The 15870-nt window shown below is 41.0% G+C and overlaps 1 protein-coding gene across 4 annotated transcripts in view; it reads left to right on the forward strand.

Moving 5' to 3' along the window:
• The window catches only part of Tmcc1 (transmembrane and coiled-coil domain family 1), a 125173-nt gene that overhangs the window by 98367 nt on the left and 10936 nt on the right, over nt 1-15870 (forward strand). For all 4 annotated transcript variants that reach the window (XM_038318345.2, XM_038318348.2, XM_038318346.2 and 1 more), the window contains exon 2: nt 8481-9415. In XM_038318345.2, the coding sequence (XP_038174273.1) occupies nt 8481-9415 (935 nt within the window). The remainder of the gene's footprint in view (nt 1-8480; nt 9416-15870) is intronic.

Raw genomic sequence — 15870 nt, forward strand, 5'->3', positions numbered from 1 at the left:
TTCGAGACAGGGTTTCTCTGCAGCTTTAGAGCCTGTCCTGGAGCTAGCTCTTGTAGACCAGGCTGGTCTCGAACTCACAGAGATCCGCCGGCTCTGCCTCCCGAGTGCTGGGATTAAAGGCGTGCGCCACCACCGCCCGGCCTCTATATTAAAAAGAGAAAAGGGAAGAAGGAAGGCAGAAAGGAAGAAGAGATGGAAGGAAGGTCTATTTGATAGATGAGTAACAGACTTTAAGGGAAAGAACCCTCCTCAACAGTGAAAAGAAAAAGTTACATATATCAAAGATACACAGAGGTAGACCATTCGGCCCCATGGGAATGTTGTTCTAAAATCAAATTTGCAGGGTTTTTTTGTATTGTATGTTTTTGTTTTTAGATTGTTGTAAGGAGGAGGGAGCCTGGCTCCTGGCTGCCTGGCTCCTGGCCGCCCAGCTAGCTTAGCCCCCGAAATAATTACATGGAAATCTGTATTAATTAAATCACTGCCTGGCCCATTAGTTCTAGCCTCTTATTGGCTAACTGTCACATCTTGATTCAACCCATTTCTAATAATCTGTATGTCACCACGAGGCCGTGGCTTACTGGGAAAGATTCAGCATGTCTGACCTGGCAGCTTCATGGCGGGTGGCTCTCTGACTCTGCTTTCTTCCTCCCAGAATTCTGTTCTGTCTACTCCGCCCACCTAATTTTCTGCCCTATTAAAAGGCCAAGGCAGTCTCTTTATTTAACCAATGAAAGTAACACATAGATAGAAAACCCTCCTACACCATTAGATAGGAACTCACTTTGTAGCTCAAGTTGGCATGGAACACAAGGTAATCCTCCTGCTTCAGTCTCCTCAGTGCTGCAAACACAGATGGACATATGGGCTACCATGTCTGGTCAAATTTGCAAATTATTAAATTCATGCCTGCATGCTAAGAATTGTTGGAGGACGGAATGTATGGCTCAGTGGAAGAACAATTGTCTAGTTGTCCTTTGAATCCCAACACAAGGGAGAAAAGTATAAGAGATAATGATGGACTGACAACAAATGGAAATCACCTATGCACTTCAGAGGGAAGTGCTCATACAGCAAACAAAAGGTCAGAGTTTGCATGGGAGGGAGCAACCCAGCCAGTTGTATTTATGCTATTACTACCATGAGAAAGTGTAGTTAGGTGAAAAACGTGATTGTGATGAGTCGTAACTTCTACACAAGTGCTAGCAGACTACTGGTTTCTTTGTTTTTGATAGTCATGAAGAGAGAGAGAGAGAGAGTTACTGACCAAGTCCAGCCTCAAGAAGCTGCTGTGAAATTGAAAGCAAAGCATCCTGACTCATAAGACAGGAACTCTATAGTATACAAGGAGAAAAACACAAGCATATAGGACCAACCAGAACCTCTTGAGTTTACTGCTTACTGACTATGGGACATATTCCTTTGTGGCTCTCAAGGCCAAGATTTTGAGTCTCTGGGGATTATAATTTGCAAATTTGACCAGACATGGTAGCCCGTATGTCTATCTGTATTTGCAGCACTGAGGAGACTGAAGCAGGAGGATTACCATGTGTTCCATGCCAACCTGAGCTACACAGTGAGTTCCTATCTTAAAAAAAAAAAAAAAAAAAAAAACTGCAAATTTGATTTTGGAGGCAATATACTAAAAGTCAAAATTCTTCCTTAATCTCTACTACCATTACCTCATGAATATGAAAATTAAGCCACATACGTTCTGGTTCAAAAACAAAACCATCTCTATCTCTAGCATAAAATGTTGGCAGAACTGTGAAACTTACTCTACAGGTGCCACGAATCAACTCCAACAGGCAGTGGCACAATCTTTCCTATGAAAGCTAGCTGGGGGCTAGGAGGTAGAGGGAGTGGAGAGATGGTTAAGAGGACCTGGGTTCAATTCCCAACACCCACATGGCAGCTCACAGCTGTCTGTGACTCCAGTTCCAGGGGACCTAACTCCCATGGCCCAACACCAGTGCACATAAAATAAAAACAATTTCAAAAGAAAAAGCTTGCCCTGGAAAAGAGCAGGAAGAAACCCACTCCTAACAAAACTGTGTGTGTCCGATGAATTGCAAAGACTTCCCCACTTCTATCTGCTTTTGTCTTCTTTTACTTCATGAAGAAGTGATATGTATTGTTTAGTGTTAGAATATGGGATTTCCACAAAGAGCTAATATTCTATAAGCCAGACAGAACTTGTACTGAAGATGGTGATTTGAGACCAGGGATGGGGGATAGATCTGCTGGCCAGGTAAGGTAGTAGGAGGACATTGCCTTCTTAAGTCTGTTGTAGGCAGAGCTGCAGCACTTAAGGTAATCATCTCAGTTGGCTTTTCTTGGCTCATGCAGCATTTCATTCTGTAAAATAAACATTTCAATAAGTCAAGCAAAGGAGACTAGCTTTTAAAGACTTAAAAAGAACTGGCAATATGACTTAGCAGGTAAAGGCACTTGCCACGAACCTCGCAGCCTGAGTTCAATCCCCAGTACCCACATGATAAAAGAAAATAACCAACTCCCACAAGCTGTTTTCTGATCTCCACACATGCCCATGGTACATACATATATACATTCTCAGAGAAAGACACGGATAGATGGAGAGGCAGACTATAAATAAGAATAAGTAATTAAATGTAATTTAAAAATAAAAACTTAGAGCACTTGGCATTTTTACAGAGGACCTGAATGTGGTTCCCAGCATCTACATCAGGCAACACTTGTAACTCTAGCTCCAGAAAATCTGATACTCTCTTCTGGACTCCATAGGCACCTTCATTCACACATACATACACATATGTATTTTTTACTTATAAGTGAAAACTAAAATATTGTTTTACCTTCATTCACACATACATACACATATGTACTTTTTACTTATAAGTAAAAACTAAAATATTGTTTTAATCTTTAAAAACAGGAAAAAATTAAAGCCAAAACAAAAATATTAATTTGGGGGCAGGCACATATGTGTTGAGGTAGGGTCTTACCATGTAGTCCTAGCTAGTCCAGAACTGACTACATGGCCAACCTTGAACTTGCAACAGTCCTCCTGTCTGCCTCCCAGGCCCTGAGATTATAGATGTGTATCACCATACCCATCTTAAATTGGTCTTCTCAAAGTTACTTTTCTTGCAAGGGACAAGAATACAGAACAGTGTTGGAGAAGGGCCTGCTTTTGTTGGTTTCCAGCTGCCCTGCTAGCTTAGCCCGAAGTAATCACACAGAAATTGTATTAATTAAATCACTGCTTGGCCCATTAGCTATAACTTTTTATTGGCTAACTCTTACATCTTAATTTAACCCATTTGTATTAATCCTTATATCACCACAAGGTCATGACCTACCAGCAGAGTTCCAGCACGTCTATCTCCGGCAGCAGATCCATAGTGTCTCTTTCTCCTCCTTCCTTCTCCCAGCATTCAGTTCCCTCTTCCCTGCCTACCTAAGTTCTGCCCTATCAACAGGCCAAGGCAGTTTCTTTATTCATTAATGGTAATCACAGAACACAGAGGGGACTCCCACATCACCTCCCCCTTTCTGTTTAAATAAAAAAAAAGGAAGTTTTAACTTTAACATAGCAAAATTATATATAACAAAACAGTTATCAAGTAAGAATTACACCTACTGGTTAGTATTGGATGCTTAGAGATTATTTTTTTTACTTTTGGAGTATGTATATGTGTATGTGAGTGATATATGTGTACATGTGTGTGTAGGTGTGGGCTCATGTAGAGACCAGAGGAAGTAACAGAGTATCCTTTCACTCTCTGCTTCCTTCCCTTGAGACAGGATCTTTCACAGAACCTGGGGTCATCCAACAAACTGTCTATGCCCCCTGTCTATGCCCCCACCAATGCTGGGGTTAAAGGAATTCATGCAACCATGCCCAGTTTTTTACATGGGTGCTAAAATCTAAACTCAACCTTTCATGCTTGTGCATCAAGAGCTCTTAGGCCCTGTATGCAGCAAATAGTCCCACTTCCCCAGCCCTAGGTTACCTTTTTATGAAAGGGGTGAAGCACTGGGAACTTTACTAATTGAAGAAACTGGCCTATTTTGGGAATTTGCTGTCATATAATTGTGATGAAGGATCAGAAAACAACTTGGACTTGGTATGGTGATAACACCTTTACTCTAAAAATGATAACATTTACCAGTCACCGTGGCACACCTTTAATCCCAGCACTTGTTAGGCAGAGGCAAGTGGATCTCTGTGAGTTTCGGGACATCCAGGTCTGTATAATAGGGTAAGAGAAAAAAGAAGTGACATTTTTTAATCTGGTCCTGTTAGGGTCTAGTCTAGAAACTTAGTCCAAAACAATAATCATCTAGAAGTTCTTTTATTGTACAAGATTGTTTTTGCTATCCTGGGTTTTTTGCTTTTCCATATGAAGTTGATTCCTGTTCTTTTGAGGTCTGTGAAGAATTTTGCTGGGATTTTGATGGGCATTGCATTGAATCTGTTCAATATCTTTCAAAACACTCTTAGAAAAAAATACTGTAACCGCATTGTACAGGTGAGAAAACTTAGGCTCCAAGAGTACATGTGGGCTGCCCAAAGACATAGCAAGTGAATTTGGAAAAGTCACAATTAATTCAAACCATTATACTTTATGTCAATATTGTTCTACAATATTGCTATATGCTCTTGTGTTCCCCTCCCTCCATTTCATGCCCTTGTGTGTTGTGTGTTTCTCTATCTGTCTCTTGGCTGTCCTGCCTAGGGTCTTTACAAAGTCTTGCTTTGTAGTCTAGGCAGGCTTACAACTTGTGACCCTCGTGTCTACCCATCTTGTACTGATGCATTTATCCATTTAAAAAACGACCAGCCTGGTCTACAAGAGCTAGCTCCAGGACAGGCTCTAAAGCTGCAGAGAAACCCTGTCTTGAAAAAAACCAAAAAAAAAAAAAAAACTGATCTTTATTTGCAAATGAAAACTGTAAGCAGTTAAATGCTTTGTCAAATACTGTGCCTAAATGACTTCCGTTTGTCCCTCGTCTATCTTTTCACATTTTTTTGAATTGGTTTTTTTTTTTTTTTTTTTTTTTGGTACTTGTGCCAGCTAGTAATTTCAGTCTAGCTTTCTTAATAAAGAGAAATAAATACAGAAAACAGTGTGACCCGCAGCCCCACTGCAAAGGAGCCAATTTGCAGTGACTGCTCTGAGCAGCAGAGAAACACTAACAAGCAGGTGGTATTTGCTGCCTCTTTAGACCTGCTGACAGCTGGCTGGGGGAGGTGCTTTTCTGTCATTGTTTATAAATTGATAATAATGGTTTTTGAGGTTGCTGTGAGGATTGGAAGGTTATCTGACCACAGGCTAGGCTACAAGTCCAACTTTCAAAGTGTGTCCTTCTCTGTTGAGTTGAATTTTACCTTTGTTCTGGATTCTGTGTAGCCTTTGCTTATGTCTTAGAAGCAAGTATGTATGACCTAAAATCTATTAAGATGAGATCTTTAATAAGAACGACTCATACTATTGCAGTAATGGCCAGTGCCAACAGCCTACAGTGTGCCAGGTGCTGCCACAGCACTTTCACACTCAGTACACACTTCATCCTTAAAGCACTCTCCTGGCTATGCACTGGAGTTCCTCTCCTTTACAGTGATATGCCCAGTCTTTGCTTCCCCAGGGTGCCCGAGGGACCAACATAAGTCACCTAGGTCTTTCATGTTTACACCTTTCAAGAAATTCTGAGCCAATCCCAGGAAGTTGAATCAGGAGTAGTCTTAAGTTTGAGGCCAGCTTGGGCTACTACTATTAAAATGCTATAAGGAAAAGGAGAAATCCTGGACTGGTGATGCAGCTTAGTGTTTCAGTAATTGACAGGGTATAAAAAGAGACTGTGCCGTGGCTTCCCGGCCGCCCAGACCCAAATAATCACACAGAAATGATATTAATTACAACACTGTTCGGCCTATTAGCTCAGGCTTCTTATTAAGTAACTCTTACATCTTAAATTAACCCATTTCTGTTAATCTATGTATCACCACGAGATTGTGGCCTACCAGTAAGGTTCCAGCGTCTTTCTCCTTTGGTAGCTACATGGTGTCTCTTTGAATATGCCTACTCTTTCTCTATATCTCTGTTCAGATTTCCTGCCTGGCTATTGCCCTTCCTTAGGCCAAAGCAGCTTCCTTATTAACCAATGGTAATAAAACATATTCACAGCATACAGAGGGAAATCCCACATCAATAAGGGATTAGATCTTCTGCCCTCTCCTACCCCCTACCCTTGGGAGGGAATATTTTAGTATCACCTTTGTAAACTTTTTCGCATTTGGAACTGAGTTGTCTGGAATGAGTTACAGACCCAGTTCTGTGTGTTATATCCAACCTCATGTGCAGCAAAGGAACTATTTTCTGATTGATAGTCATGTCCTGGGGTCAGGTTCCCTTAGTTAGAGCACAGACTTTCCCCTTTAGACCTTGGTTCTTGCTCCATTTCTGAGTTTCTCCCCTTTTAAAATGGGTACCTTTCACAATTGGGAGGTATTACTGGGTATTCCAATAAGTTCCAGTTTCCAGTGTCAGCTGTCCTCTTATAGGCATGTTGATGTCTCTCTGGGAACTCTTTATGGGAAGACACACTAGCCTCAGCTGGGACAGGAATCAGAATAAAGAGAATATGTTTTATTTAATTATTTTATAGAGAAACAATTCTAACCAAAGTGCAATCCTTTATAAACATTTATATACTGAAAATTATTGTGGCTTCTTTTTAAGTGGTTGAACTTTGATTCTAGTCTTTAATAGTATTTTTAAACATTTTTAGATTTATTTTTATTTTTTATGTATTACCTGTGTGTATTTGTGCCATATGCATGTCCAATGCCCTTGTAATGACAAATGGTTGTAAGCCACTATGTAAATGCTAGGAACTAAACCCAGGTCTACAACAAGTGCCCCTAACTGTTGAACCATCTTTTCAGCCTTCTCCAACAATATTTTCACCAGTTTGATCCATTTCTTTTGTTGTTGTTGTTAGATTCATTTGTTTGTGGGGGTGGGGAGTATATACAAACATGCCACAGCCCATGTGGAGATCAGAGCAACTTTATGGGTCAGTTCTCTCTTTCCACCATGTAGATTCCAGGACTAGAACTCGGGTTGTCAGCTTTGGCTCCAGTATGTGCCGTTACCCACGAAGCCATGTCCCTAACTCCCAGCATGATTAGTTTTGATCCCACAGATTCATGAACTTGAACATAGAGAAGCTTGCTTGAAGATTCTTCATATCACTGTTCCATATATTCTGCAGTTTAATAAGGACAATGGAGATAAGCAGAATGGTATTATGCAATTTAGTTATAAGATACTAAATATCTTGGAGCACTTAAGAACAAGGATTTTTAGAACTATTACTGAGGCTCTTGAGGCCTTGTCCATCTGGGACTTTGACTGCCTGTCCCTTCTGCAGTCTCTAGCGACTGCTCCTCAAAGGTGAATCAACATGTGGAGGGAGTAATGCAAAAGGCACTGTACTAGTCTCCTTCAAGGGTTTGTCTCTTGCTGTGCTGGGGGTGGGAAGCAGCGCTCTTCCATTGATCTGCATCCCTAACCCCAACAGTGTCATTGAAATAGGAAAAGAAAATACTGTGGTGGTGGTGGTGGTGTTCTGTTTTGTTTTCTCAGTCATAGGCATCACACCCAGGGCCTCCTGTGTGCTAGGCAAGTACTTCACCACTGAAGTATACCCCTAGGGTATAAGAACACTGTCCTCCTCCAGCCTCAGCTAACTAACTGCTTTAACATGTAGGAGTTCATGCTTTCAAGTCTAAGCAGTTGTCCTTTCTTCCATTCCTTTTAGTGACACTCACCCATATGAAACGACAGTGTGTGAGCTTTCTAATTGTAGTTCCTTACCCAAGACAAACCTTTTATTGGATAAAACACAAAATTGGGGCTTAAAAAGATCTAACCTGCCCCTGTCTAATCATACCATCTTCCTGGGTACACCACAGTTAGCTTAATTAGGAAGCATTTAGCAGCACCTCCCCAATCTAGCCTCTGCCTGTTTCCCACTGTAGCAAAATGTACCAAGAATAGAGAATGATCTCATTATCCTGGGTGTGATTTAAACTAATAAACATTGTGGTAACAATTGGATGCTTTTTATCTCAGTATCTTTCTATTCTTGCTAGCATTTTCAAGGGACCAATCTGTGAGTGTGGTTCAGATGAATTTCATAGGATTTCATTGAAAAGCTGACATGTTGTCTTATATGGATTTGCTTCTGAACAGATGTATGTATAAGAATGAGAAGTAATTCATGCTTTCAACCCATAAAGGGGGTTTTGTTATTTAAAGAAATACTATATAAAGACTAGCCAAGAAGGCAGCAGGGCTTGCACAGGACAGGGGTTGTATAGGTCAGCCATCTGTGCTGAGAGTTGAGCATTAACAGATTTTCAGCACATTTTGGCATATTGATTCTTGACTGCTTCTAATATTCACCTCTTGCTTTTAAACTGTTAGATCGAGCGTTTGGAAGTAAGCAGCCTCGCCCAGACGTCCAGTGCCGTGGCCTCCAGCACCGATGGCAGCATCCACACAGAGTCAGTGGATGGAATACCAGACCCTCAGCGCACAAAAGCTGCCATTGCACACCTGCAGCAGAAGATCCTAAAGCTAACAGAACAGATCAAGATTGCGCAGACAGCCCGAGACGACAACGTTGCTGAATACTTGAAGCTTGCCAACAGTGCAGACAAGCAGCAGGCTGCTCGCATCAAACAGGTATTTGAGAAGAAAAACCAGAAATCTGCACAGACCATCCTCCAGCTGCAGAAGAAGCTTGAGCATTACCACCGCAAGCTCCGTGAAGTGGAACAGAATGGGATCCCCCGGCAGCCCAAGGATGTCTTCAGGGACATGCACCAAGGTCTGAAGGATGTGGGTGCAAAGGTGACTGGCTTCAGTGAAGGTGTGGTGGACAGCGTCAAAGGTGGATTTTCCAGCTTCTCCCAGGCTACCCATTCAGCAGCAGGGGCTGTGGTCTCCAAGCCCAGAGAGATTGCCTCACTGATTCGGAACAAATTTGGCAGTGCAGACAACATCCCTAATCTGAAGGACTCATTAGAGGAAGGACAAGTGGATGACGGGGGAAAGGCTTTAGGGGTGATTTCGAACTTTCAATCAAGTCCAAAATATGGTAGTGAGGAAGATTGTTCTAGTGCCACTTCAGGCTCAGTAGGAGCCAACAGTACCACTGGGGGCATTGGTGTAGGAGCATCAAGCTCCAAAACAAACACCCTAGACATGCAGAGCTCAGGGTTTGATACACTACTGCATGAGATCCAGGAGATCCGGGAAACCCAGGCCAGACTGGAGGAATCCTTCGAGACCCTCAAGGAACATTATCAGAGGGACTACTCCTTAATAATGCAGACCTTACAGGAAGAGCGGTATAGGTAAGTTCTGTTAAATTTAAAGCCTAAATTATTTGTTCCCTTCTCTTTGAATGTGGAGAAGTGAATTTAAAAGATGTCTGTCTCTAGAATGTCCCAAGTGTTCAGATCTGTCTGTAACAGCCACAGGAGTTCTATGTCAGTCAGCACAGCCATTAAATGACTCCTAAGATCACACACAGATGGAGCATTTCTTCACTTCTCGGTCTTCTATTCCAGTTGATGACTTTAACATGAAGCTCAGGCTTTCCGAGGTATTTCTTCAATGATCTGAGGCCATGATACAGTCATTGAAGCCTTCACTGCATTGCACTGAATTCAGAACATGTTAATCCTGGGGACTTTGTAAATAGCTAGTGGTAATGAGGATATAGCCCAGCCAAAATGTAGTGAACCTTGTGGGGTTTTGGCTTTAAACATACTTATGTCAGCAATATAGAAAGAACTGGGACATTTGGATGATAGTAGACATAGTATTAAGTCATTCTATTGTAGTTAGAAAGTGCTCAAAGAGCTCAGTGCTCTTCATTCAGAATCTGTACCAAAGTTTAGAGTGGTTCATTCATTCTTGCTATAGGGATGGAACCCAGAGCTTTATCCATGACCACCCATACCCTGTGCTGAGTTTGGTTTTTCACATTGCACATAGGTTTCTGTTAGACCACTCTTATCCAGTCTACAAATCTGTATCCTGTCTTCCAGGTAGAGAAATAATATCCTCCCCACAGTAATCACTCAGATCCAAACTTATGGGCCAGAGATTGGCAGCCTCATGCAGATCAAAAAACAGTCTTAGGAGAGTGGTGTCTCTGCACATAAAACCTTGCAACACCTGAGCACTGGCCTTGTTCCCGTCCCTAACTAGAAGAAATCTCCAGTACTTTACTAGACATTGGGGTTTGAATGAATTCCCTTTCACCTCTTAAAAACTAAAAGTGATGCTTTAAAACTTTACTTTTATGAGGTACCTCAGTGTCTGAAATAAATTGCTTGTGTCTGTCACTTAAAGACAGCAGCAACAAGCTTGCTCCAAATGGTGAAAATGCTAAGCAGCCATCAAGTCTACCACCTTTGTTAATTTTCTTCAGTTCTCATTGACACTTTGAGAACCAAGGGATATGGCTCAGTTGGTAAAGTGCTTTCTAATATGTGCTAGATAAATTGGTGATAGTATACATCTGTAATTCCAGCAAAAAGATCAAAAGCTCATCAGTCAAAAGCATTTGCTGTCTTCAGGGAACCAAAGTTCAATTTCCAATACATCATGTGACTAACAATTGCCCATATCTCCAGCTCCTGTGTTTATGATGCACTCTGTTGTCTTCCATTGACTTACATAGACAAGCATATAGCAGACACACACTTAACACATAAATAAAACCTTTACAGATTTTTACAAATAAGTCTTTTTTTATCAAAGTCATGTGTAGGCTAACTTTTCTATCCTGACCCCCAGCTCCCAGATAACCACATAAAGATTTATTAATTATAAATGTTCAGCCAATAGCTTAGGTTTGTAACTAACTAGCTCTTTCAACTTAAATTTACCCATATTTCTTATCCATGCTCTACCCCCTAGCAGTACCTTTTTTCAGCACTGCATGTTCATCTCCTAATTCCTCTGCCCTTCTTCCCCAGTGTCCTTTAGTCTAGCTCTCTCATCTAACCTTTTCCTACCTAGCTATTGGCCAGTCAGCTCTTTAGGGTACAAAAGGGGTATTCCACAGCAGTTATCCATAGGAAGTGTGAAGACAGCCTGGGCCGCATGAGACCTTGTCTTGAAACATAATCAAATTTTTTAAAAAGTGGGTAGACAGTATAGTGGCAGAGTGCTTACCTGACTACCAAAAAGTGCGTGAGAGTACTTATAAAATGGCTCAGCACACAGAAGCACCAGCTGCCAAGACCTGAGTATAATCCCCCGGACCTATCTGATGGGAAGAGAACACCAACTTCCACAAGTTGTCCTCAGACCTCCATATGCACACGCTGACATACATGCACACACGCGCGCGCGCGTGCACACACACACACATAATGTAATAATTTTTTGGAAAAAAAAGACTTGAGGGTGAAAGAAGAGTACATTTAGGAAAGAAAAAAGTTAAATATGTTACTATCATCAATGCTTTCTGTATATACTATACTGGGAAGATAGTGTTCAAGTGAATTGATTAAATAATATACTTGGTCCTTTTTTACCATATTAAAACTAAATCCCAAATTCTAATTCCATTTCTGTTACTAGCTGTGAAAAACAGGTAGATTTATTGATATCTGTGTCAAAGTGTCCTGCCTGTATCATAAGAGTAGCAAAATCCTTGCACAAGACTGCTACAACACTGAAATGAAATGCATGCAGGCCAGTGCTGGCCCCACAGTGCTGCAATGATGTCAGGTGACCGCTGCTACTAAGCCCTAGCCCCAGCCTCCAGATGACCTCTGTCCATTATTTAAGAGATAAAATTAACATTCCTGTTATTAAATTCCTCTAGAGTTTAAAATTCATATAGAAATTATTTTCTTCAAGTTAGATGTAGACCAGTATGACAAAAGGAGAGGAGGGAACACATGTGGAAAAGTCTGCCTTCCTGTATCTATTAGAGTAAGCCCTAGACTGGCGCTTCGTCTCCTCACCACTGCCGTAGGATTGTGTCTCAGCCCCTTTGGCACGTGAGCAGCTCTGTTCCTTCATTTTACTGTGGGGTCTCTGGAGTAGAAAGTGAAGAAACCTAAACCCTGCTGGATGTGCACTTGTCACTGCTCTCTCAGCCTCACTATGATACTTCCTTACAACAAAATCTTGAAGACTTTGTTTGAAAAGCCACATTTTTTAATACTGACAATTCCCTAGAAAGAATAGTTTTAAGGGAGGGTCTCCATTGTTTGTCCTCATGCAGCAAATGCATTTGTCTAATATTGTTGGTCTTTGAACAGTTTCACAGAGTGACACTCTTCTCTTGAATGAAAAAATATTTTGGATACCAAAACTTCTCACATTTTAAGTATTTTTGGAGAATTCCTCTAGTACACTTTGACAAAATAACTTAGCTATCCAACCAGGAGTGCTCTGATTCCATGTCTACAGAAAATGTTGCTAGCTGTTTGTCTGTTTAGCTTGTCTCCTTTACATATGTATGTATAGTTTGTTTTTCTCCTTTCCCGACTTCATCCATGCTACACTGTTAATGAGCTGCCTGCAGCAGCCTGTCTACTAGTTCTGGTTTTCTTTTCCCCTCCTCTTTGGTCTTGCACATGTTAAACAAATACTTTGCCATTTAAGCTACACCCCAGCCCAAATATTTATTTCTACTTTGTTGCAGGCTTTGATTTTATAGGGAAAAAGTGATAGGTGAATTATATAACCAAGAATTAGTAAACTTGGACATGGCTTTTCCAGTGTCTTGTCTTTTGTGTTTTTGTGATTTATCTTACCAGTGCCTGAACAAGGGAGCAACCATTGTTGTACCTTGTTGTATGATGATGATTTACAGGTGATAACACTAACACTTTGAGAATTTGCTAAACTGCTGTGATGCACTTCACTAACTCTCACAGCAACCTGCAAGTGGGCTGTGTTATCCCATTGTACAGTTGAGGAAAACTGAGGGCCAGTGACGGGATGGTTGGTTGGTTGGTTGGTTGGTTGGTTGGTTGGTTGGTTGGTTGGTTGGTTGATTGGTTGACTGATTGGTTTTTCGAGACAGGGTTCTGTGTAGCCCTAGACATCCTAGAACTAGCTCTGTAGACTAGGTTGGCCTTGAACTCAGAGATCACCTGCCTCTGCTCCCATGTTCTAGGGTTAAAGTTACGATCTATTATATCCAGCCATTGTTGTTTTTTTAATTTGCTGAAGTTGAACAACTAAGCCAGAACTTTACCTCACTTCGAATCCAGTGTCCTTTTATAATAACACAGGTTGTGTTCCAAGCTCAACCCTGATATCTTTGTGACGGATGTGATTGAAAGACGGCTGTAATTTTGAGAAGCACTCATGACTGCACTAGAGGTGCTAGCAGGCTTTCCCAAGGTTGGAGCATGCATCTGTTTACTAAAGTTTGAGTTACTATTTTGAATATATTATATAAAATTCTTTGAAATTTTTCCAATGCTAATACAACAGTGTAGGTAGAAATTGAAATCTCGTCGTAACCCAGCAGTCATTTCCCCCTCTAGAGACGTCTCAGCAGTGCTGCTTTCTTAATGTGCTTCTCCTGTGTCTGCCGGTGGACTTCTGGAAAGGATCTGCGTAATACTCTGCAATAATCAGGTGTCCTAATTCCTCTGTCCCCACCAACACACTTATGCCAGACAGCCTGGGCAGCCATGATAGCAGAGCCTACATCTAAAGCTCCTCTTCTCCCTTCGAAAGGAATTAGATGTGAGTCATTGAGCTTTGCAGTGGGCTGCTTTTTTTGGTACTTAAATCATATTATTTTTAATTTATTTTTATGTGCATTGGTGTTTTGCCTGCGTATCTGTCTATGTGTGTGAGAGAGGGTGTCAGATACCCTGGAATTGGAGTTAGAGATAGTTTTAAGATGACATATGGGTTCTGGGAATTGAACCTGTGTCCTTTGGGAGAGCAGCCAGTGCTCTTAACTGCTGATGATCTCTCCAGACCCTGCATAGGACTTTCAATTATAAGTGAGGTTCTGTATAGGAGGTAAAGGAATGAAGTTTAATAAGGTCTTAAGTGGTAGGATACCTATTGACTTCAGGTTTCCTTGTCCAGCCCTCTTTGTCACCTCTTTGAAGTATTAGCTTAGGTTTGCTAGTGGCTCCTGGGTTTGAAGATACTCAAAGGAGAAGAGAACTTCAGTGTGTAGTTGAACCTGATTACAGATGCATACACTGAGGCCAGGAAAGATACGTAACTATACCATGTCACCTAGCAAAATCACTTCGTATGCATTTATTTACCAATAGCAGCTGAGAGAACGAGGCTTGTTCCCAGAGTGGTATGCTAGTTAACAGACTAGTGGAGGATAGGTTCAACTGAGGCAGAATGCATTGACAGTATGAAGACTGTAAAGCTCTCCTGGGAGTTCTGGTTGCTTTTTTGTTAGGAATTCTGTGTTTGCTGCTGGTGCTAGCAGTACTGTGTAAAGTGGGCAGGAGCCTTCCTAGTATTGATAGGCAGCAATATAATTTGAAAAGCTTCTATTTTAGAAACAGTCATCAAAAATCTCCCAACCAAAAAAGCCCAGGACCAGATGATTTCAGCTCAGAATTCTACAAAACTTTCAAAGAGGAACTAATACCAATACTCCTCAAATTATTCCTATACGATAGAAACAGAAGGAACATTGCCAAACTTTTTATGAGGCTACAATTACCCTGATACCTAAACCACAGAAAGACATTACTAAGAAGGAGAATTGTAGACTGATCTCACTCATGAACATTGATGCAAAAATATTAAATAAAATACTGGCAAATCGAATCTAAGAACACATCAGAGCCATCATCCACCATGATCAAGTTGGCTTCATCCCAGAGATGCAGGGATGGTTCAACATACAAAAATATGTCAATATAATCCACCATATAAACACTGAAAAATAAAAACCACATGATCATCTCATTAGATGCCAAAAAAGCTTTCGACAAAAATACAACATCCCTTCATGATAAAGGTCTTGGAGAGAGAGCAGGGATCCAAGGAACATACCTAAACATAATAAAGGCAATATACAGCAAGCCAATAGCCAACATCAAACTAAATGGAGAAAAACTCCCAGCAATTCCACTGAAATCAGGAACAAGACAAGGTTGTCCACTTTCTCCATATCTATTTAATATAGTTCTTGAGGTCTTAGCTAGAGCAGTAAGACACCAAAAGGAGATCAAGGGGATACAAATTGGAAAAGAAGTCAAACTCTCACTCTTTGTTGATGAAATGAGAGTTTACATAAGCAATCCCAAAAACTCTACCAAGGTACTTCTACAACTCATAAACATTTTTCAGTAATGTAGCAGGATACAAGATTAACTCAAAAAAATCAGTAGCCCTCCTGTACACAGATGATAAAAGGGCTGGGGAAGAAATCGGAGAAACAACACCCTTCACAATAGCTACAGATAGCATAAAATATCTCGGAGTATCTTATATGACAAGAACTTTAAATCTTTGAAGAAAGAAATTGAAGAAAACACCAGAAAGTGGAAAGATCTCCCATGCTCTTGGGTAGGCAGAATTAACATAGTAAAAATGGCAATCTTACCAAAAGTAATCTACATATTCAATACAATGCCCAGCAAAATTCTTGACAGACCTCGAAAGAACGGTACTCAACTTCATATGGAAAAGCAAAAAACCCAGGATAGCCAAAACAATCCTGTACAATAAAAGAACTTCTAGAGGCATCACAATCCCTGACTTCAAACTCTACTACAGAGCTACAGTACTGAAAACAGCCTGGTATTGGCATAAGAACAGACAGGAGGACCAGTGG

This window comes from Arvicola amphibius, chromosome 2, assembly GCF_903992535.2.
Source record: "Arvicola amphibius chromosome 2, mArvAmp1.2, whole genome shotgun sequence".
Classification (NCBI taxonomy): Eukaryota; Metazoa; Chordata; class Mammalia; order Rodentia; family Cricetidae; genus Arvicola; species Arvicola amphibius.